Below are 24,100 nucleotides of genomic sequence, written 5' to 3' on the forward strand. Positions count from 1 at the left end.
TTAAAAGTACTTTTTCTTTTATGACGAGGAACCCTCATCAAAACAAGGAAAACCCCGGGTGGGGCCCCACGACCAAGTAGCAATTTAATTAACAGTTACACTTAAAAAACTTAATTAGTTGAAATTACTAAGTCGGTGAACTTAACACATCCAACAGAACAAAATTCTTAGCCAATAAATGATTAAAGTATATATTAATAATGTTTGATAAATCCACTATATCCCATCAACGCAGGAAGGTCACCATTAATGATGCATGGATGACTATAATGCTTTCTATGGCATAGAAACATATTTGATTGTTTAATTGTCATAAAAGCCATAATCTGCATTTCCTAATGGTAACTAAGATGGATGCATAGTATGAACATATTAGCAAACAAAATTCCAAGAAACATCACAAAAAGAACACAGTACAGACAATATAAGTTAAAAGAATAACTCTCTCTCTCTCTCTCTCTCTCTCTCTCTCTCTCTCTCTCTCTCTCTCTCTCTCTCTCTCTCTCTCTCTCTCTCTCTCTCTCTCTCTCTCACACAGCTTGCAGGGACACTGCATCTAGTCAAAATAGAAGGTTGAGTAGCATCTACTCAAAAGTAGAAGATTGAGTTTGTCATTGAGCAGCAACAGTGGCAACAATATGCAGATAAACTTTACAAACAATAATTTTTTTTCTTAGGCAAGTTATCAACATACTTCTGCGATTATTGTGGTACAAACATTGGATCTTAGAAAACAGTAAAAAAGAATCAGAGGATTCTCAATATTATAAAACATTACCAGACTATCATGGTACAAGCGCTTCCTAACAATCTCCAATATAATTGACCTTTAAGTGTGCACCTCTTGTAAAATATGAGCAAAACCAAATCCCTACAGATTTATTCTAGCTGTGCCCCTTGTACAGCCTTTCCCCTAGGTTCTGTTGTGTGACAATCACTAATCATCAAATACTAATGAATCTAGTACAACAAATCTGCAACTTAAAGAAACATGGACTAAAAAAAATTTCAAATGAGCCTAGAAAAGTTTCAGAGTGCAAATAAGTCTTTGAAATGCATAAAGCTCACCTTAAACACATGCAAACATAGACACACAAGAATAAAAAAGTCAATGAAAATCGGTCAATCAATCTCCTTTGACAGTGCAGGGGCTTACAAATACTGCACCACAATGCTAGATATTTTTATATATACAAACTCGTATGGATGAGTAGCATGTGAAAAATCTCCAAAGCACATGCATGGAGAAAATCTCATATGAAAATTCTTTAAAAACAAGCATGCAATGTAGCATGCAACCACCAGAGGACTCAGGTATGGACAAATGCATGATCCAGACAATTTGGTGCTGCTGGGTTAGGAACGAAGGGCAACTGGAAAGGGGAAATGACATCTCAAGTTACAGGAAACTTGATGCTTAGCAATTAGGAGTCAACTCTCAACAATAAGGTTTGAAAGATGACCAGACCATGGGGTGAACTTGCTAAGCTGAAAGGTATCGCTGTTCCAATTTCAAAGTACTGGCTGAGCATGTCTTGTCTGGTGGTTGAAGTTTTTAGCAAGTAACAGGAATCTACTTAATGAAAGCTATTAACACAGAAAAAATGATTTCAACAGAGAGCAGCAGATCCATAAATATGCAAAGCAGCGATGAATATGGAAAGTAAAATAACAGATACTGTATTATTCACTAATCTTCAAAATAAAAGTGCAATATTGAAAATGAAACCAGAGAAGAAAACAAGAACAAAAAGCAGCAGAAACACCACCACCACCAAAAAAGAACTCTGATGCATCCAGATTGTGAAAAGTTTCAAGCAAAATCTGCATCACTAAAATACAAAACTCTGATGGGAGATTTAAGAGATTGAAAGAAAGGGTGAAAACAAATTCAACCTTACAAGCTATGCTACAGTAGTTATAAGATTGATGCAGAATCTTCTTGCATGTCTGGCAAGAATTTTCCATGTCTCTTCACTGTCCTGATCGAGCTTGGCGATTCAGAAACACTGATTGAGAACCATTAACAATGTATCTCTGAAAGAAACAGGAGATAAAAGAAAAGGCAAGCTTTCAGACACACTGCTTCAAATATATTTGAAGGAAATCAATGAGAAAGGAAAAGCCAAATTGAGCAAAAAGAGAGCCTAGAACCAAAGCCATTGAACTTCCAGCTGTATAGAGAAAATTACCAAAAAAGGATGTGCATACACTTTGCACTCAAAAAAGAACATGCACACTCTGTAAAGAGAGACATTCAAAATGCTTATATTCAAAAGTAATTTGTGCAGGCAAAAAAGGGAAAATCTGAAAATCAAATAAAAATTAATTTTCACATTAAATTTCTGTTATGTCTCACAGGTACCCCATTTTATTCCCATCCCATGTCTGTTGTATATTATTCCCAATGGAGAACTCCAAATAGACAGCCATATCTCTGTATTTATAGTCATATTACTTTGTCCCATGTCCCTTTTATGTTATTCCTAATGGAAAACTCCACAGGGATAGCCGTATCCCTGTATTTATAGTCATATCCATGTGACATCACCTTTGACAAACATACTTAATTTTCCAGTCGAAATATCTTGATATTAGAAAAGTTTCCTCCAAAGATGACCAGAATAGGGGCACAAGTGTGTGCATGCACATTCACAGAGATGGACATGTGCACATGCAGGCACACACACATGCACACAAAGACATGCAAAGTACGAGCCAAAGCATAAGCCTCACAGAAAAAAAAACTTGAAGAGCAAAAGAATTTTGAGATCATATACAAAATTGCAAAACCTTTTTTTCGCCAGGCAAAGAAAACTGATTTAAGAGAAAAAGATGAAAAAAAAAATCTGCAAACTGCATTTGCACAATAAGACAGCAGTCTCAGGCTAATAAAACAATGAGAAAGAAAACAAAAAACCGAAAAGAAATAATTAGAAAAAAACAGAGAGTTTTTGGGGTCTAGCAGTGCTACCAGAGGTAACTTGTGAATTGACTCTCATTGTGTCAGCCACCGAATCTGTCTGCACCAAGTTCTATTTAAGACATTTAGAACTGGTGTGCTGCTATTATGGTCCATTTAACAATTCAGGCATGCCAAACGGTGTGTGAGTTAGAATTCTATATTTCTCGTTTGTAACCGCACATCTTATGTCACTTTAGGATTTTACAAATCATAAGCCCCCAATATTTTACTGCCTCCTTTTCTTTTTTATATTAAAGAGCCAAACATGTGTCCCTGCACTGCAGGTGATAAAGGCTTCCCCCGCCCATATCAAAGAGAATGATCTAAAATGGGTTCAAACCAATTTTAACATTTCCAAATTACATTACAAATAAATAAAGTACTATAAAAACTAAGTAAAATAAGAGATACAGAGAGTGAAAATGGCCACTTCCATATAGATTTAACCTAGCCGCTTAATGTGAGTGTGCATGTACATGTGTATCTGTGGTACTATGTGCCATGCAATATGTCTTGAAAGTCATTAAGGCTCTGTTTGGGAGCCTTGCATTGAGGTGGAAACACCGTTTCCATGTGTTGCCAAAATGTGGCGTTGAGGATGAACTTTCCAAAAACATCCGCTTGTGAATGGTATGGAAATGTGGTGTTAGGCCAGACAACTCCATTCCAATGCAGTATTTTGGCAACACCACTGCTCCCAAACAGCAGAGACGACTGGTGGAAACCACAACACACCTCCGATTACAAAGCTCGATTTAATCCGGCAAAACATCTTAATACAATGGCCACTACCCACAAAAACACCAAAGTTTAATGGGTAACTTGAACTAGTACTGCACTTGATTATTATGTAAGCATAGTTGAGATAAAAATAAGCAATGCAACCTTTAAGAACATGGATTGACATGGGTCAGTAGAAGTAAATCCATCCGCATGCCCAAAAGGCTAACCAAAATGGACTAGCTAGCTAAGTCCTAGGTCATATGAAAAAGCTTAAGGCAGGCATGTTTTTGACATAAAAAACACTTGCACAAACACATGCATGTATCTGCATGCAGAAGTATGCTTTTGTGCATCTATACATGAAAACCTGGGAGAGAGAGAGAGAGAGGGAGAGACATGTACATGGGAACAATTAACCAGGCTCTTCATGTCTTCAAGACGAACAACATCATGGTATAAATACCTCCGTATCTGATAGTCAAGACAAACAAGGTATTAGCAGCACATTTTGCAGTCATATGTCTTTATTTTGCTAAATTGTATGGACCCGATAGAATTTCCAATTAAATGGACAGTAACTCTGACTGCCTGGCCCAAGGAGGAACTGGAGATTGGAAAATTCCAATTGATATAAGTATGCAATTATCTTTAACCTGAGGCTGAGAATTGGTAACAAAGTTGTGCATGAGCACTATATTTGTTAGTTCCGTCCGCTTAAATCCCATGTGTCTGATGAATCACTGACCTTAAATTTAGTACAGACAGAACCTTCTGAAAACAATTTATGGACAGCTTCATATGCACGTAGCCCAATGGAAATGCTAGAACTAGATATTAGCTGACATCCACAAGACCAAAGACCAGGTTTAAACTTTAAACTGTGGACTCAACAACTTGTTCCAGCTCAGCATGCATGGCTCTACATAGCATAACATTGATATCTAGACCAAAGATTTATTTTTTGGAACCAAGTGACCCTGCCATCTTCATCTAGGCCTAAAAAGAAGAAGTTTCAAGATCTAAAATTCTTTACTTGAATCTAGTTGATCCTAGGACCCATTAAGCTCATATGCCCTGGCAATTAGGCAAAAAGCCTGTTTCAATTAAACAAGCCATTCCAAGTCCATACAGGTGTAGACACAGATAATAATGAAATGCCAAGCTTATAACTATGACTGAATCAAGCCTCCAGTAAAATCAAACTAACATCAAGAGATCTAGATTAACACCAATCAATGGAAACTTGGACAAAATGATTTGGCTAGTTGGCCAGTATGAACCAGTGAAAGGTCTAGGATGATATGTATAACTAGCCATCCACCTGAAACTCCAGACATGGCTATGAACCCAACTTATAATTGCAACATTCTAACAGTAATAACAATGATGAAAATGCAGGAAAGAAAGAGGCAACAATGCATTGGTACACATACAATGCATTTTCAGGTGGAGAAGCAAATATTTACTTTTGAACTCTTCTTGAGGTATCATTTCCACCTAGGCAAGAAAAAGAAAAACAAGCAAAATGAGGAAATAAAGATTAACAACCTGAAGAAGGGGATGAGAGCAATGCTTCAAAGCACACTGTTGGCAAAGTGAAGCACCACAATGGATGCAGAACATATTCTTCTTTACCACACTATGAATAGAGCAGTCAACAAAGAAAGTTGTTTTCAACAACTTCTCCAGAATCTCCACCCATGCAAGATCACCGCTTGTCAAAGAAAAAGCATATCCCATTTTTACAACAAAATGCCAAGCCTTGGCATTCACCTGCAACATTAAAGAAGCTTTGCAATAATTACAAAAGTTTATCACAAAGTATGCTTTAAAAATAAAGAGATTATACAAAGGAAATTACAAGGGCTATTAAGCAACATTTAAAACTAACAAAAAACTTGAAGAAAATAATAAGTTTTTTTCCAAAATTTTATAGACCACAGATTTCCAACACCTTTCCCAACAGTTTTCACATACATGCAGCACTAATAGGAATCAGGATATGTTAGGCTGACAAATCTATGATGTAAAAAACAAGTAGACCATCAACTAGTTGACACCAAGTAATCTAGAATTCTTGGCTGTGACTCGACCATAATTTTTTCAACTATTTCTAACAAAACCAGGCAATTATGTCACCTGGACAGTCATAGAGAGCCAGCTTGTATGTGTCCAACCGTGTCTGACACTAACACTGACACTTCTTTCATGGCTTAAACATGACTTTTTGAACTTCAAAGTGTCCAATACTATTGGGCATGCTGGAGTCGGACATGATGTGTCAAGTATAAACACTTCAGGTTTGGTGTATAAAAATTTCAAAAATAAAGGAGCTGATATTTTATAAGCCACTCTTTTGTTTTCTAGTATTGACTTATAATAAACACTAATGACCTCTAGCACCAAATAGCCTTTTGACTTCTATTTTCCAAAAGAGCATAACAATTTTTCATCTAAACTTTGAAGATTTTACAAATTATATATACATTATATATATATATATATATATATATATGTTATCAATATTTTTTTTCATTTTCTTGGGTATCAACATCGTTCTTTCCTCCTCTCTGCCTCATTTCTCCCTTTGCTCATTTTGTGTATTACTTCATGTCATGACAACATAGTTGCTCAGCCTTTTCTCTCCTATTGACTATAAAATGAGGGTTTGTAATACTATACTATATATATATATATATATATATATATATATATATATATATATATATATATATATATATATATATATATATATATATATATATATATATTCATGTCTCCTTGCCTAGTTTTTAAAGTTAACATGTCTGGCACTTCACACCAGATTCCCATACTTTATCATTCAGATAGATGTAGTGCCTTTTAGAAGTGATTGCCGAGTCCCCATGCCTAGCAAACCCTGCTTCTTATTCCATGCCTGCCAATTTAATAAGATGAAGCAAACTCAATATTGTACATTTTAAGACCAATAATAACACAATCTACCAGAAATCAATTGAGGCAATCAGCAGCTTCAATGACAAGAAATTTATTGAACTTCTTAAGAAACTAAGGTGTTAACAATTTATTAGAAGAAAGAGAATGCATTTCAACAAGGAACCAACCAATGAAAATGTGATGGGTCATTGGATTTTAAAAAGAAAATCTAAGAGTCATAAAGAAGGTTTGCTTCAAGGGGTGGGCATGGGTGGGCGGTTGCCCACCCCAGAATTAGAAACCGGAAAAAAATTCTTCTGACGATGTTAAAGAAAGAATGTGTCCATGTGTGTTTTCTTCTGACGATGGTAGTGCTAATCTTTTCCCTTAATTTTTTTCACCTTATTGAACTGTGTAAAAACCGCAGAAGAGACGGGTTATTAGTTCGTGGGAGTTGGAGTTCTCTCTTGTGAATATTCAACGAAGATCTGTGTGTTTTTCCCCCAGCTTCTTCTTTTGTCATTTGTTCTTTGTGAAACCGTGTATACGTTTATGGGGAACCCGGCTCCACTCATACTAAGTTGTTTTGATCAATCTGGCCCTATCGATGGGTTCAGCAGGGTTGATTTAATAGAAATCAATCTCTTGATAGTGTTTAACAAAAAAAAACATGATTTTCAATTTATTTTGACAGTGTTCTTTAACAAAAAAAACCATGTTTTTATTAATGGTTATTGATTTTTAAATCAGCAAAAAGTCCTACACATAAGTCGGATTTTGTCTATTTAAATGCCGATCTTCACTAAATGGATGATGTAGATCACATGCACAGGGTCCAATTTGTTGAAAACAACTGGCATCGGTGAGGTCCTAATGACAGGAATAGCGATATGGATGACTGGAACCTAAATGTGGTTATGGGTGCCGTGCAAAACACTATGCTTGCTTCACTAAATGGAGGAAAGGAGGGATTGAAAGTGTGTTGTAGCCTGGCCACGGGCAGGCCGATGCCATGAAGGCCCTCAGAATGATGAAACCAGATGGTGCCATCGCCTTCTCTGGCCAGGGAGGCCGCTTCTAGAAGAGCATGTCAGATCTATCACGCACAACCAAAATTTCTTTTGACGATGGGTGGGCGAAAAATTTATGGCTCTGCCACTGGTCCAAATAAATGGATCGCCCTTCAAGACCATAGCATTGTCCCCAAGACCCAAAGTCTGCCCACCTAACGAAAAACTTCTGGCTCCGCCACTGGTTTGCTTGTTGCTGAAAAGGGCTTTTTGTACAATGATATGGACCTCTCTGATACCAAACCTGATCATTTCCTCATATATCTTGAGTTTGAGAGAACCTAGTTTTAGGTTTTCCAGGATCTATACAATTATCCATTATCTATATTGGGACGTTTTGCATGTGTATATGTATGCATGTGGTGTGTGAAACTTCAGAAACCAAAATTGAAAATGTGCTTAAGAACAAGGTTAAAAGACCTAGTGACTCATGACTCAACACAGCTATTCTTGATTAATGACTCAAGTTACTCAGCTGAGCCATGTGAACTTTTTATTTTATATATGTTTTATAACCACATACACATGCACATGCATGCATACACATATACACATGCATATATACCATAGTCACCTATATCGTTCAAGGTAATATCTTGGCGAGGGGTTTTCTTGGAGAGATTTTCAAAAACTGTTCTCTTTTCAGGAAAATGTTGGGAGTTTTAAAAACTAAAAAAATATAAAAATAATAAGAAAGATAAGAAAGTAATCGGTTTTGTATCATTCTTGCAAAATATAAGGAAATAAGTTTGGAAAGTATTTAAAATACAAAAATTTGGCTTAAAATATATAAAATAAAAAACATTTTTCATAAATAATGTGACAATAGCGCAATATTCTAATTTCTCGGAAAATCTCACGATATTTTCAAAATATCACCGATATCAGTGACTATGATACATACATACATACATACATATATACATACATATATGCATGTCTGTATGTATGTAATATTTATTGTGGGTGTGGTTGCACACCCATTAGGGCACTCACACACACACACACACATATCCATTTTTAATCTTGTATAAACAGAAAAGCAAGAATTGCTTATGTATTTTCCAATTTATATAAAAAAGACAAAGAAAATATACAAATATATGCACATGCATCTGTATTATCGTTATGGTACCGTGCTTATCAAGTATATAGTTGTTATAGAAGAAATTTGTATATATTTGTATTTATGTATGATATGCAAGCAAAAACCCCAGTGACCCAGCGGATCAACCTGGTCAGTCCACTGCACTGACCAAGTTTGGTGCCAAGTGAGGTTGACTCATGTAAGTCACTAGGTTGACTAGCTGCCTTTCTAAACCATGATTAAGAATGTACAAAAAAACTCCAAGATATTGGGATTTGTAAATCTTAAATGTACAATATATACCAAGTAATTAGCCTGGATGGAAAAATATGACGAGTTAATTTGGTCGAACACATATCGACCACTTCTAGCATAGTTTTGACCATGTCCACCCTCTGCTAATAAAGGTTGTCTCAGTGTCCAATTGTGTCAACATGAGGGGAAATAGGTGTCCCCATGTGACACATTAAGTTCTCTCAACACAACCAATATCCAGAGTGTACAGAGATTATGTTTTAGTCTGGAGATCATTGTTGTCTTCCATTTTCCTGGTATCTTCAGGGGATACACATTTCTTATTTTGTTATTCCGCAAAACCTTGAGTTTAAAGGATTGACTTTTGACTCCATTTTGACTCCCGTCCCACACCTCCTTACATACAAGTCATATTGGGAATTCACAAAAATACTCCTATCCATGTGACATAGATGCTTAGAAGGGACAGACATCTTATATAAAGTGACATACCGATTTGATGCTTTAATTAAAACTCCATGAATATTTTAATAATTTAACAAAAATAAACGTTGTGTATTTCAAAAAGTACAGCTAATTAATCTGTCAGTCTTTATGAAAATACAAAAGTAACTTTGTTGGTAACAATTAATGCACAGAGAAGCCATGTTGTTTTTTAGTTTGTTAAAGGTGCAAATTTGTGGTGAACTTATTAAAGTCCACGAAAAGCTGTGGAACTCCTACAATCCACCCACCCAATCACACGCACAAAATAGGCAACACTCTTTATGCTTTTAGATATGCATATATGCATCAAGGTGCATGTCTGTTTATGCATGTATATTCATTGATTTTTTTTAAGTCCTTAAAGAAACCGCCTATTGGTCATAATCGGATGATCTAAGAGCTAGTTCCTACAAAACCAAGTATGTAGGTCACATCTGTATGGTTAGATTTTAAAAAATGAAAAATCTGCCAAAAAATGTTCCGTTCATGCCTAAGGTGTACATACATGCACCTCTCTCTCTCTCTCTACACACACACACACACATATATATATATATATATATATATATATATATATATTATTTATTATTAGTGTTACACAAGTATTTACATGCTATGAGATCTTAAAGGGATAATATTATCATTGCTGATAATGCCATAGCAGAGAGATGGCGGACTTAGATGTCACTAAAACAAAAGAGAGAATTTGATATCTTTAGTACAGTAACCCTTGTTGTGCCTGTGCAGATGTTAGCACCTTTTCTTCACCACCTTTCTTTGTCATGCATATGACACTATATGTGTGCATGCACGTGCGCGCGGGCGCACACACACACACACACAAAAAAGAGTTGTGGTCTGGCCATCCATGGACAAAGTTATCACCTACAGCTACACTTAGAATCCAGAGGTATGTATATGTGTATTTGTTATTTCCAATGTAAAAAACAAAGTCAGGAATTTAATGCGACGTCTCACAGATACAGTTAATACTAACAGAAGGAAAGAGCAATGTTGTAAGAATCATATCGGACCCTTCAAATCAGTTCACGGAATCAGGCAATTCTGGTTCAGGGCTGAATCGTTTTGAATAGGAAAACTTTTAACCATAGAAAGACACGTGCCAAAAAATATTAAAAACTATTTTGACCATTTTTTGATTTATTTGAAAATTAGCCGGTTCAGGTCAGTTTCTTATTTTCTGGCGATACGATACAAATCGGCCAATTTGCAATGATACTCACAACATTCTGAAAGAGAACCATACGAGAATGCTACCTGATCCTGACTTGCCTTAATTTGGATGTGCAGTACCTCTTCTAGTCTCTGATATAAAGAAAGGCTCCTGGTCAGAGTCCACCATTTTTATGGGTCCCTCCAACAATTGAATCATACCACCAAACTTCTTCATGCATTCATGCAAACGTTCCCGTTGCATGATCTACAAAATTCTCCTGACCACGAAAGATTCTCGGTCCATGAACGCGTATCCCATCACTGACCAATATTTTAGTTTCCAAAATTCCAGTAAAGCACATCTATGGGCATTATCTAAGAATGGCGATCCCTACCGCCTAATAGCATCAACCTGAACAGACATGCATGCAAGATCCCTCGACAAGGCATCTAAAATTCTATCACCAATCAAAGATTCTTGATCAAACTTTCAATATGAAGCATTTCATTTGGAACCAAACTCCAGAAGGGAAGGGTCCCACCAAAACCACAAGACACGACCAGAGATTCATTAGCATGCACACCATGAATTCATCATTCCAATCCAGAAATTTATGATTTCTTTCTTGAAGTAAAACCGGCCTCAGAACAAAAAAAAACGAAAAAGGGAAACCAACAAGATGCACATCATCTTTACACAATACCATAAAAAAAAAAATAAAGTTCCAGAACAAATACTCAACAAGAATAAAACTCCCAAAAAAGAGTTACCAATTCTTCCTCCCTTCTCGGAAACCAAATTCTCCTCGCACTCCTTAAGGTTGCCCCCTTAATTCACGTTAACAAATTGAGAATCCATTAATCATACTGAAGAAACACTACAAAATGACTAAAAAATATCTACATTCTAATTTCCACTCACCAATTCTCGCTCGCAATCACGAATTTAACGCATAATTCTCAAGAAAAACAATCGCCAGGAAAGAATCGTCTGAGAGAGAGAGAGAGACGAGGAGGAAGGACGGAATTGAAACGGAAGAAATTGGAGAGAGAGAGAGAGAGAACAAGGTGGCAATCGGGCAGAGGGCCGTCGATCAAGAGGATCGCACGGCTGAGGAGACGACGAAATACCCCTTTTTTGGCGCGGAAATGATCAGGTGGCCGTACGGAGAGAGAGGGAGACATTTAAAAAGGGTGGAATGACGGAATTGTACCCGATTGGTCAGTGGAAGTAGAGAACGTCTGCATGAAAGCACCAAAATACCCCCCAACCTTTTTTCTTTTACCTCCCTTCCCCATTTTAGTTACGGATCTGAATCTACTACGTTGGAACCGAATCGCTTTTTTTGGGTGGTTTGGCTAGGGGTGGTCAACAGGCTGGGCGGACGGGTGGGTTCCGGCCCACCATAGATCGAGTTTGGATCAAGGTTTTAGGCTCTGACCCAATATCTACCGGGCCTAAACTTGGCCCATTATATACATGGGTTAGCCCGAGTTGGCCCACGAGCTAATGAACCACCCCATGAGCTTAAACCTAATTAAATTCTTAATAGTATGAAAACTAAAGAAATTAATTAGTTGCACAGTAACTTGATATCAATTTTACTGAGCCACCCCCATTATACTACTGTGTATCTAATTAATTGTATTAATTTTATGAAAACTTAGTTGGGTACATTAGAAGTTGTTAATTATTACTCTTTACCTAATTAGTTGCACAAATGGGATTGGGTCGAGATTGACTGACCCATTGAACATTGATCCATTGAGCTGGCCCCCGGTCATAAGCTGCTCTTAAAACCGAGCCATTAAGAACCGAGCAGTAGACATTGCTTCTTCTTTCTTGTATTTTTATTAATTGAGGAAATAGGAACAGAAGTATGCCAAAAGAAATACAATAAACTATCTACAAATTAAAATAACCACATTTTCTCAATATATAGATATAATGTACATATCACAATCTTTTTTTTTTTTGCAATAATATCGAATAGAGGCCAAAACAACACTTTTTCATGAGATTTTTAAAATACCATCGATATTTGTCTGTGTGACCGTGCTATGTAGAAATATAATGGCTCAGATACAATTGACCACATAGCATGCGGTTTGTGATCCAAATTATTGGCTTTAACATATTTGGATTTAGGGAATTCACTAAAAATGGAATTGAATTCAAGTAAAAATTCCACTAAAAATAGTTTCCAAGATTTGAAATAGCCACCAAAATAAAAGTTTTTTTTTCTGCTAAGTACAGGTCATTTTTATCCAGATCGGGTGGATATGACTCTTTTTCCTTGTAAAACAAACACAACGCAATAGAGAAAAAGATTGGAAGGCCATGCATGAGAGAGAGAGAGTCACTACTTGCAGTCCCACATTGATCAGTTAAGAATGAATAGGAAAGAGAGAACAAATATTGCAAATTGAAGGGATTTTCCTTGATGTGATTAAGAAAGCACTGTTTCGTCTTAATGACACTATTATCAACATTTAAACTTTTAGTTTTTGTAGAGCATGCACGCAAGCAGGCACATATAACAGATTCACCTATGCCTAGTTGATCGCTCTTGCCTTGGCGGGCGGTTACCATGCTTGTGCTCATGGTTCTGTGTCTCCCATTCATGCGCATCTTGCGATGACAAAACTCTCCCCTTGAAGTGGTGCTCATCACATTCGCCATAATCATAATCATGGATAGATCTCCGGCTTCTCTGCTTGCCCCAGTCATCACGGTGAGATCGAACACCGCCATGCACAGCATCGTGCTCTTCCAGACCATCATGTCCCTTCCTCGTCTTGCAGGCATCAAAGAAACTCGATATGCTAATGTGGGAGAAGACACTGCCTTTGTACCTCCGGTCATCATGGCTCTGATAGTCATCACGCTCACGTTTACGTTTGGTAGCCCTTAGTGACAGAAGAGCCGAATCTGACTGATGAGTTGGTAGAGGACTGGTTGCTCTTTTAGCTCGGTCTGAGCTCACAGCTTGAGACACCAACCCCTGCAATCACAAGGTACACTTTTCTTAGCAATAGAATACAACAATCATCTTACTACACTTGCAATCACAAAAGAGAAGGCACATCCGTGGTGTTTTCAAGCATCTAACGCAAGAGGAGGGCCACGATCCAGTAAGGCTGTATCACTTTATCTAAGTCACAAGCCTAGCAGCAACAAGTGGGCCTGAGAGAGAGATTGAAACCACGAAATGACACAACGGACTTTTCATTTTCTTGTTATCGATCTTCCCTTCACAATCAAGGCCACAGAGGAATCCAAATCCCTACTATTGATTCTTGGTACCACGTTAGTCTAAGGCTAGAACACAAGCTAAGCTGATCGTGGCTAGGCGCATGTTCCGCTCATAAAGAGCTTGCTCAAATTCAAGAAAAACATGATTATGCGTTCAGATCCGCATATAAAGCTTGTTAATTGGGTCCATGTCTATGTTGAGTTATTGTCCAAAATTCTAACCAAAACTAAAATAATTTTTTTGATAGTCTTTTTGTTTTCTTGTCCTTTGATTGTCTCTTTCTCGAACTTGATTCTAGTTGGCTAAGTAAACCCGCTAGTGCTGCGTCCGGTTGAAGCGTATAAAAATCTGTATTTTTGGGTTAAAATTTTGAAGGGTTAACTGATCAAGTAATAATAAATATATTTTAGATACATTTTACCTCACACAACATAGTATAGAACAAATTATTTAAGTATTTCATTTGCTTAAAATTTTGAAGCATTATTGATCAAGTAATAATAAATATACCTTAGATACGATTTACCTCATACAACATAGTATAGAACAAATGATTTAAGTATTTCATTTGCGAGCAATATATTTAGAGATAAAATCTTATTGCTTTTCCATCCTTTCTGTAAACAAGTGAGCTCAACTTGTTTAGCCTGAACTCAGGTCACTTACCACAAGAATGAGCAAAACCTCGACACTTCAAGCTTCGCTTGTTCAGCCCGTGAGCCTTTCATCAATCCAGTCAAAATCCCCAAGATTACTTAACACGTTGAGTGTGTTTGGATCTTAGAGATCTCAGACCCGAGCCAATGCCAAATCTAAGTGGTTCAAGCGCTAATTCTCAGATCTTCATTTCCACAAGATTTGAGATTGACTTTTAGTGTAGATTCAAGAATTCATGAATCCCAAACCCTCCATTCTATGACCCCACTGAACTTTTCTCTGATGTTTTTGGGAGCTTCACTCATGGAATAGAAATTAGAAGCAGCATGGGCACCCAAAACATCAGCCTGGACCGGAGATCTACGTTATATCTTGCCAATCATGGGTGATCCAGCATCATCACCGCCCATCATAGTGATCAACAGCTGCAACGTGAGCCACTGCACAAGACCCACAAAGGCAACGGAAGCATGAACAGTGATGATCCCAAGTCACCCATGATCAGTGATTTGGCAGATCACCATAGTGGAGTAAAAGATAAGCATAACACTTGGTGAACATTAGTTGCTAGAATGCTACAGAGACTTTGGGTCATGCTAAATGATAGGCAACCCCGTAACTGAACCATGAAGCTTGCTGTTTAATTATATATCCTGAACCATGAGCTTTATATCAACTCAACATAGCAACAAGCAGCCCAGTTATATGCACACACTAGCCTTATATGCACATCAGGCATGCAAAATTGAATTTTCAACATGGTATCACAACCAGGCATGGGCGCATGCACAAACACTACACATACACATACACATACACATACACATACACATACACATACACAGGGAAATAACAAATCATGAGAAAACAACCCTCACATTCGAGGGCCTCTTTATTTAATGGTAGATTGGTAATTCAACCCAGCGCAGAGACGATAGGGCAACATCCATTGAAATTCTAACAAATATAGAATGAAGATACATACAGGTTTCTTTTTCAACGATGGATGAGTATCAACACTGGTAATTACTCCTCTGTAGCTGTGATCTCTGTCCTTGGAACCTTCCCTGCATGACAAAGAGCATATGATTATTCAATTGAAAAACCATGTGAAGGAATAGTTGCATACTACAGGCACGCGCGCGCGCGCGAGAGAGAGAGAGAGAGAGAGAGAGAGAGAGAGAGAGAGTTTGAAGCTACCATGCTATTTTCCATTAGTTTTCAGTTGTCAACTGGCAACAAACAGGACAAATTAAGGGCATCAAATCTCATCGTGTATTAATTCAGACAGAGAACATCAACACACACACTACTCTCGAAGAACACTTATCCAAGTTGACAACAAACTCACATCCCAGGGTTACTCATTGACCAGACTAGAAACTCAAGAATCTTGTGCTCATGCAATACCATAAGCCATGTGAAAAGGCCCACAACTTTTCTAAGCATATTTTTTAGCATGATCATGCAAACACAGCAATAACCTTGCTACCAAATAGGCCTACAATCTCCAAAAATAGCCAGGTCCAACTTTTCTGCACACTAACAATTAAGTTCTAAAATGACACCAGAATAATGATGCAGATGGCCAGAAATGCAGCTAATCAACTATGTATGGCCTCAGCCAATAAATACTGAACTTCATATACTGATTAAAAATCTACCTAATAATCTTCTGTCAAAAGTTAAGATCACTGAAAACCCACGACCAGAAAAAGTGTCCAAGATATATTGAATGAAATTATTTTATTAGTTAGCAAGTCTCAACACTGTAATACTGATATGTGTAACTGTAAAGTCATATGAATAGCAAGAAGAGAAAATTAATTTTTCGAATTACCTCCCAGCTTGCTGTTTGGATTCCCGTTGTTGCCTTAAATCAGCTTTACGAGATTCAAACTCTTCTCTAGTCATAAACAGTGGTGTGGGGTTTGCACCAACCCCATACACTGGAAACTCCCTGTAACTTTTGTAAATTACAAGTAGAGCTCAATTATTGAACCAGACAAATGGTAGATTAACCATTGCAACAAAAGAACAGTCTTGTTAAGCATCCAAGAATATGTAATACCTCTGGGGAGGAACAACGGGAACGTATACCCAGTAGCAGCAAGAGGATCTTGCAGTAACATTCCAAAAGAAGCATCACAAGGGAATGGAGCATAACCCGAATACGGAAAAAAAGCTCGATAAGGCAGCATAGATCCATCGAAACCAAACTGCATCCCAGGCCAATATGCATTGTGGGCAGAAGGACCAACAGGCATTACAGAGAGTTCAGCACCAAAATCTTGAGAAATTCCCCATTGCATGCCCATAGCTGCAACAAGAAAAGAAGATAGAATTATAATTCAAGCCATACAGCAATTTTTGGTTAATTAGATTTCCACACTGGCCTATAGAAATAGAAGGGTATGGACTAGCAACTTACAATTAGAAGGTGTTCTGAGTCTCTTTTTCTTCTTCTTGTTTCCTGTAACATTTGGAATCTAAGAGTTACTAAACAGACATAAATTCAAAAGCACACATCTGAACAGACTATGATCTAAAAGCATAACTAAATTTTAGTTATACCAACACAACAGATGTGTAAGGCACAAAACCCAAAGGGAATTGAGGTTCAAACACACAAATTAATCAGAGTTTTACACAAGCAAGATGAAATTAAAAAGAATAGGATCAGCAGATAATGTGAATCTCACACTAGAGCTACCTTGGGTCCAAGGATGGACAATTAAATGTCATTACAAAGCAGCAAAATTAGATGAAGAACAAAAAGATAAGCTCTCTGCTTGTTTCTTTAGGCGATAGTATGAGAGCATATATTTTATACAGCAACAACATCCATCAAGATTTATAATGTATTCACCTGAATCATCAAGAGGGGGATTCTGTACGACTTCCTCTTCTTGCTTTGGAGCACTCTCCTGAGAAACAGGACCCTTCTTACTCAGAGATTCGTGAGCATTATTTGCAGATTTACTTTTCTCAACGGACTCTTGAGGAACACTACCAGCCCCTGTTGTTTCAACCACAGTCTCTTTCAAAACTTGAACAGTTTTTTTACAGGATATCTGTTTCTCTTCCTCCTCAGCAACAGAAAGAGTAGAAGATGGTGCATTCAGATGCGAGCTTTGAGCAGATTCCATATCTGTAAAACACAAATAAACTTTGTTAAACTTGTTACGTAGTTTGAAGGAAAGGAAGTGCAACATCCCAGAAGATAAGATACAATGGTTTTGATTAATAGTTGGTTCTGCATAAGCAGAAGAAATAAATACAAAAAACTGCACACCATACTTCCACTGACAACAACAAACAAAACCATGAATAATAGTTTACAGACCTTCAACTTGTAAGAGGTTTCCAGCACTTCCTGCACTGTCAGTTGTTTTTATCTCTAAGATGTGATTGATCGTTTCCCTAAGCCTTTTATTAGGTAGTAGATCATCTGCAAGTACATTGGTTGCTCCACAAACACATTTTGATTGAGAGATTATATAATTTCTGATACCTGAAACAGATGCATCAAATTATTCAGCTAGGACTCAGCAACCATGAAGCAGATCAAATAAAACAGACAAACCCATACAAAAACTAGCAAACCCTCATGCAAGTATATTATATGATCATATCTACTACATTGTACCCATAATGTAAACCCATGCAGAAAGTGATATAGACAAAAAAACTGTGAACAGATATAAACCTCTCCACAAAAATTCTGCTAGCACATTTTTCCAAGGATAATCATTAATAGCAATAGAAGACAATAAAGAGATACAGTTAACAGTTACCATATCTTAGAAAGCCCAACAAAAGTACATGTTAGAGATGGCATTGGAATTGCGTACAATAAGGCAGAACAAATGAACCAAAGAATGCGGGAAAGAGTAAATTTGTCACAGAAACTCTCATAGCAGCACTTGCTAGTGAAAACAGCATCTTTCAGAACTTCTTTGCACAAGGGACACCGCAATTCAGCAGGAAGCTCACCAACAGAACGTGCAGAAGGCAAGCACTCAATTTCTTTTTCAAAGACAGTGCTGGATCAAGGAATACAATTCACAAAAGCAGTAAACAACCACCCCCATAGAAATGACAAACTATAATTTGATCAGGATATGCTTACTCATTTGGCTTGAGGACAGCTACAACACCATTTGGCAAAGTGTAAGAACCATCTGGGGTTGCCATCAGCATTGACTTGGGGATACCAGTTGGTGGCTTAAACCTCTTAATGCCATAACTTGGATCACCATTTGTGGGGCAATGTTGAATAAAATGTCCTACAGGATATTCAAAGAACATGGTTAAATAAAGTAGACTTTTTCCCCTCTCTTGTGAAGATTGAGAGGATTCAAGCTCTTAGAAAAAGAAAAAACACAACCAGAACGAAAATCACTAATGAACATTACCAGGAACTTTGCACCTGTGACATACATATCCTGATGGAGGTGTTTTTGATTCCATCGCACCTCGACCTTCAATTAAAAGGATATGGATTTTAGATTAAAGCATACAACAACAACAAATAAGACAATTAAATTAAAATACTAGTTGCCACACAAACATAAAAGATTTATGGGAAAAAGAACAAGTAGAAATCTTTCTTAGCCTATATAAGTGTAGAAATCTTTCTTAACATACATAAAAGAAACTATCATTTGCAGCAAGAGCCAGAAAAAAGGCTAAACAAGAAATATGGAGGACGAAATTCATCCAGGCATAGCCAAAAGATTTTGTGACAACAAAATAGGCAGGCTGGCTGAATATGCGCTGCATCATTAAGTCAACATCATTGAATGTCTTTTCACCAGATTTTCAGAGCAAAAGGAAAGGAAAATGAGGGGTCATAAAGTAGCTTAATCAGGATCAATTAGTAAAACTGTGCAAATTTATGTGATGCATTCAAAAAAAAATTAACTAGATAAGCGATTTTTATGAATCACATTTCCCACACAACATGACAAGTAAAATAGTTACACAGTAGAAAACAACCAGGCATATTTGAGAGAGTATCAACATTTGGAATGAAAAAATCACTCAGAAGTTGAAAGAGTATCAAAATAAGGAAACCAGGAAAAAAATGAAAAGACAAAAAAAAAACAGCAGCAGGAGAAAGATTTTTGATACCCGAGAGCCTAACGCTCTAGGCAGAAGGCATGGAGTGGCAGTTGAAGATATACCGAGTTCAAAAGAAGTTTGAAGTTAGCATGATCATGATTCATGATCATCATGTCAATGACTAATAAATGACCAGATAAATCTCTGCCGAATTCCAATGCACAGGCCAATCACTATGACAAAGGACAAGAACATAACATTCTTGGAGTAAAAAGCAAAAGAAATATTTACCAAATCGGCCAGGAGTCATTCTACCACCAATGCCCCGCCTGAGACCTCTTCCTGAACTGGATGCCTCCTGCAGTTGCCTGCCAAAAAAAGAGAAAAAGAAAAAAAGGACTGCACAGATGAAAACATGACAAAACTTGAATAAGAAAATAAAGATATGCTCTAAGAATTTCCATGTAGCAAAGAAGCACAAGAAAGAGATAGAATCCATAAACAAACAAATTACCGCTGCCAATCTAAGTTGGTCATATCTATAAGAGCCTTGATCTTGTCATCTTTCTCAATCCTACTAGGGATAGGCTCCAGCATTTGACTGGGCTGAACTTGAGGAACACGTAGGACAGCATATAAGTCATCTCCAAATTCATCGCACTCTGATTCTTCATGCTTAAAAATTCATCAAAATACATTATCAATAACTTAAGCAACTATAACAAACTGACTAACCCTGCACAATGCACAATGCACAGCACTAATTTAGTAGCAGTGAAAAGTGAGAGCAAATCATTTATCAAACTGAAAACAGCATCTAAGGCAGGGTTTCAGCCATAACAAATATATATGATTCAAGAAGCCTAAACTTACAAAATCAGACTGAGAAGGGCCAGAAAGATGAAAACTAATCTTGGGTTGTAGAGCTGTATCTGTATTGTTCGCTGTCTCCTTTGACCTGCACATATAAAAAAGAACACCGACATCAGGATTCCATATCTCGGGAAACAACGGGAACAAAAATTAAAATAGTTTGAAACTTTAACAAATATTGCAACAACATTGGAACTTAGGAGTTCCCGATCCAGTCCTAAGAAAAACAGGTAATCAAATTTGTAGAAAAGGGCAGAATCAGCACCTCTTTTCATGAAAACAAATTCTGAAAAAGACGAAAGAAAAACATAAAAATTAGACATGAGACAGTAGTAGTACTCTGCTCTTTCACTAATAATTCGCATGCGAGGTACTCCAGGAACTCGGCGCACCAGAACAGATGCGTTTTTTGGCAGCAGCAATGCTTCATCAAGATACTCTGAAATTGATCAAGCAACAAAAGTTTACAAAATCGGCAAAGAATAGTTCTACACATGTATCCAGAATAGATTTCAAACCTTCATCAACACAGACGGATCATATTGCTCGTGGATATTTAGCAAAATAGGCAAATTTTGACTTAAAATTTTCATTTGCCTATAATAAATGCCAAAACTTATTTTCACCCTTCAACTTATTGACAGTAACTATGCTTGGATTCTTGCTGTTGAGTTGGAACTCACAAGGACTATATTTTTAAAAAATATTACAAAAAATGGAGGAATCTTGGTGATGGAACGGATGGAGAACTAGGTGTTATTTAAAAACCAAGGTGTCTATACTTAAATAAGAATTTTGTAAAATGAAAGATTGGTTTAATATTGAAGGGTGCCAAATTGGAGAACTTAGAAGGAATTGTGATTCCCATAAAAAATTGACCGTCTAAAGAAAATAAATAACATGTTTCTGACAAACTAAAAATTTAAACGTGGGATTCAACCTAGAACCCTGACTATATCTGCAGAGTCAGGTATAATAACGATTTTCCTAACAGTCGATGGAAACGGAACTCAGATAGATTGATTCAGTACTGAGTGCAAACCAACCATGTCGATATCGACTTGCACTCATCCAGGAACCAAACATCTACCCATGCCTAAGCCAAAATTAGGCATCACGCTGGGCAATAAGTTCTAAAGTGACTCAAAACTCAGAACACTTCCCTTCTCCTTCCACACATTGCACAAGCCCCCCTCATAGTCTCAAGAACCACAAAACCATTCAATTTATCCAACCACTGGTGGTTTCACAAGATTTACAAAAGACCCCAACTTTAAGGATGAAACAAGTACCCCAAACAACGAAATAAAGAGGCCCCAGTTCAATTACTCTTCCAACATCTCTACAGGAAGACCAAACTGTGACAGGTGATTGAAAGAAAAACAAAAACCGTTCCCTTCGCAACGATCGCATTCACACGTATAACCATATAATGATCAACGCCCAACCATTGCGGTATTACATAACGAACAGGAATTCAAGGCGAATTTAAATTGCAAAAGCAAAGAAACAAACCTTCGCCACTGCTGGGATTTGACACTACGAGGTCAAAATCCGTAACCCGGCCCAGATGCTTGGATTCAAATATCTTTTCTTTCAAATTCCAAACAGATATGAAATGGCTGTCGATGGGTATAGAGTCGTAGTCTTTCGCACTCTTAAATTTAAAATATATAGCCATTATCTTCTTCCTTTCTTTTCAATAATTTATTCTCTTTCTTTCTTTTTCTTTTTTCTTTCTCAAACAAGAAATAACAAGAATTACTATTATAAACAATTACCCCGAAAAGGGCAGAAAGTGAAAAGGGGAAAAATAGCCTGATATTAAGCTAAAAAAGAATTGTCGATACAACTTCTCAGAGCCTTTTCCCCAACCCGATGAACAACAAATAGATGAGAATTTCCACTCGTATGCCTTCAAAATCTTCTAAACAGACCAAAAGTTGACTCCTGTGCCCATCCTTCAGGAAATTTATCTCAATACGGACGCATCAAAGCATGCATGTCCGATCAGAGATTATCAAACTTCGTGCTGAGAGCCCCTCCGCAGCATGTGCCAAGGATTCCTTTGAGGAAAAGTACGTCTACAGAAACCCGACCCAGAAACAGACTACCAATTTTGAAGAAGAAACCTCTTCAAACCGATTCTCAGTGCAACAAGTCAAAAGAGCGTCTTGTTGAATCACCAAACCGGATCAGCACGAGCAAAACAGGAGGCAACGATCTCCAAATCGCAAAACAGGGTTTCAAAATCCAAGGACAAAGATGGCCACCTGATCGCCGCAGACCCCATTAGGATCCCCGATCAAGATGCAAAAACCGCTGCTCCTTGAACGGCAGGCCACGTTCCAAGGAAGCAGACGTTCCACAACAATATCGATAATGAAAATCAAGGCTTCCACCGCGGAAAAAGGCACAAAATCCAAGCAAACGATAATCAGGTATTTCAATCGCACAGGATATCGATCAAACCTGGAAATAACACCAAATCAATCCGATCAATCACGGGAAAAATAAAAAACGCACCAAATCAAGTCGTTCAATCACAGGGGAAAAAAAGAAAAGAAAACTAGGGTTCCACAGGGTCGTACCAGAGAAGAAGCGTTTAAAGACAAAAATTAGGGTTTCAAAGAGAAAGGGAGACAGGCCACCAAGAGAAAGAGGGCTAGCGGCAATAGAGATCGGACGATAGGAGAATGGTAAATTAGGGTTTTAGGGAGATGGAGTTTCTTGGTGAGAGCAGGAGAGGAGAGGAGAGGAGAGGAGACGAAGAGCGAGGGGTTTTCTCTTCTTTTCCGATGAAAAGTCGGGGGGCGAATACGACGGCGTCGGTTATTTATAGTGCGCGGGTGGTTTCTTTAACCCGCGGCAAGAGTCTTCGAGAAGCCCGCCAAACTTATCAAGTATTTACAAGATGCCGCCTAACATTTCTGTTATTACATAGAAACGCCTACATTGTTTTGCAGGTTTTCAAACACCAGTCGGGTGTAAACGGGTCGGATCTGGCTCGGACCCAGGTGAGTCTCAACCCGGATCTGAGTTTGAGATGCGGGTAGCGGGTCCAGACCCGATTCTGATCAGTTGCTCCATTAGATAAACATACATGTATTTTATAAAATTATATGAACCAGGCCCATTACGCACCAAGTAAAATAATATTTTTTATATTGAAAAATCACAGGTCATAATCAGAACTTAGGTTGGAACCGGGCACAATATGAAATGTCACAAACATTACCCGGCTAAATAATGGGACCCTTTGTATCCATCCTGCTTTCTAATTAGACCTCCCTCTTTTATCTCCAAGCTCTGAATCTATAGGGTTTGGTAAGGGTCAAAACCAAAATGATATTTTTAATTTGCTTTTTGAAATAACAACTTAATTTTGAAGCGTTTAATCACCCAGGATCAGAGGCCTGTGTTGGTTCTACTTGCCGTACTTACGCCGCTTACCCCTTGTCACCGGAGAGTTGCCACGCTTCGGCTTGTGCAAGCGATAGAGGTGCACATGAGTCGGGCTCAAGCCGAGCTCATGCTCAAAAAGCTCGGCTCAAATTGAGCCAAGTTT

At 37.6% G+C, this 24,100-nt stretch overlaps 2 protein-coding genes across 2 annotated transcripts; both read right to left on the bottom strand.

Moving 5' to 3' along the window:
* Positions 1-14,878: 14,878 nt before the first annotated feature.
* On the bottom strand, positions 14,879-18,113 carry LOC149831698 (uncharacterized). The gene is made up of 6 exons (XM_090014073.1): positions 17,939-18,113; positions 17,462-17,743; positions 17,024-17,065; positions 16,664-16,912; positions 16,433-16,558; positions 14,879-15,659 (listed from the first exon to the last, which is right to left on the bottom strand). Exons 2-5 carry the CDS (start codon positions 17,739-17,741, stop codon positions 16,503-16,505), a joined length of 627 nt encoding a protein of 208 aa, XP_089870199.1. The 5' UTR covers positions 17,742-17,743; positions 17,939-18,113; the 3' UTR covers positions 14,879-15,659; positions 16,433-16,502.
* Positions 18,002-23,296, bottom strand: LOC149831699 (E3 ubiquitin ligase PQT3-like). Its single transcript, XM_090014072.1, has 8 exons — positions 22,048-23,296; positions 20,872-20,971; positions 20,533-20,617; positions 20,174-20,334; positions 19,951-20,027; positions 19,011-19,076; positions 18,725-18,881; positions 18,002-18,638 (listed from the first exon to the last, which is right to left on the bottom strand). Exons 1-8 carry the CDS (start codon positions 22,211-22,213, stop codon positions 18,386-18,388), a joined length of 1,065 nt encoding a protein of 354 aa, XP_089870198.1. The 5' UTR covers positions 22,214-23,296; the 3' UTR covers positions 18,002-18,385.
* Positions 23,297-24,100: the final 804 nt, after the last annotated feature.

The sequence above is a fragment of the Nuphar pumila genome, chromosome 7 (assembly GCF_984573655.1).
Source record: "Nuphar pumila chromosome 7, dmNupPumi1.hap1.1, whole genome shotgun sequence".
NCBI classification, from domain to species: Eukaryota; Viridiplantae; Streptophyta; class Magnoliopsida; order Nymphaeales; family Nymphaeaceae; genus Nuphar; species Nuphar pumila.

Excerpts from the sequence above, each read along its gene's own strand:
- LOC149831699 (XM_090014072.1), bottom strand. The coding sequence starts at position 22,213 with ATGGCTATATATTTTAAATTTAAGAGTGCGAAAGACTACGACTCTATA. Across the intron at positions 20,028-20,173 it reads ACCAACTTAGATTGGCAGCG|GCAACTGCAGGAGGCATCCA; the intron begins GTAATTTGTTTG and ends TTTTTTTGGCAG. Across the intron at positions 18,639-18,724 it reads GCTGTCCTCAAGCCAAATGA|CACTGTCTTTGAAAAAGAAA; the intron begins GTAAGCATATCC and ends TCCTTGATCCAG.
- LOC149831698 (XM_090014073.1), bottom strand. The coding sequence starts at position 17,741 with ATGGAATCTGCTCAAAGCTCGCATCTGAATGCACCATCTTCTACTCTT. Across the intron at positions 16,913-17,023 it reads ACTCAGAACACCTTCTAATT|CTATGGGCATGCAATGGGGA; the intron begins GTAAGTTGCTAG and ends TTCTTGTTGCAG. Across the intron at positions 16,559-16,663 it reads CCCGTTGTTCCTCCCCAGAG|TTACAGGGAGTTTCCAGTGT; the intron begins GTATTACATATT and ends AATTTACAAAAG.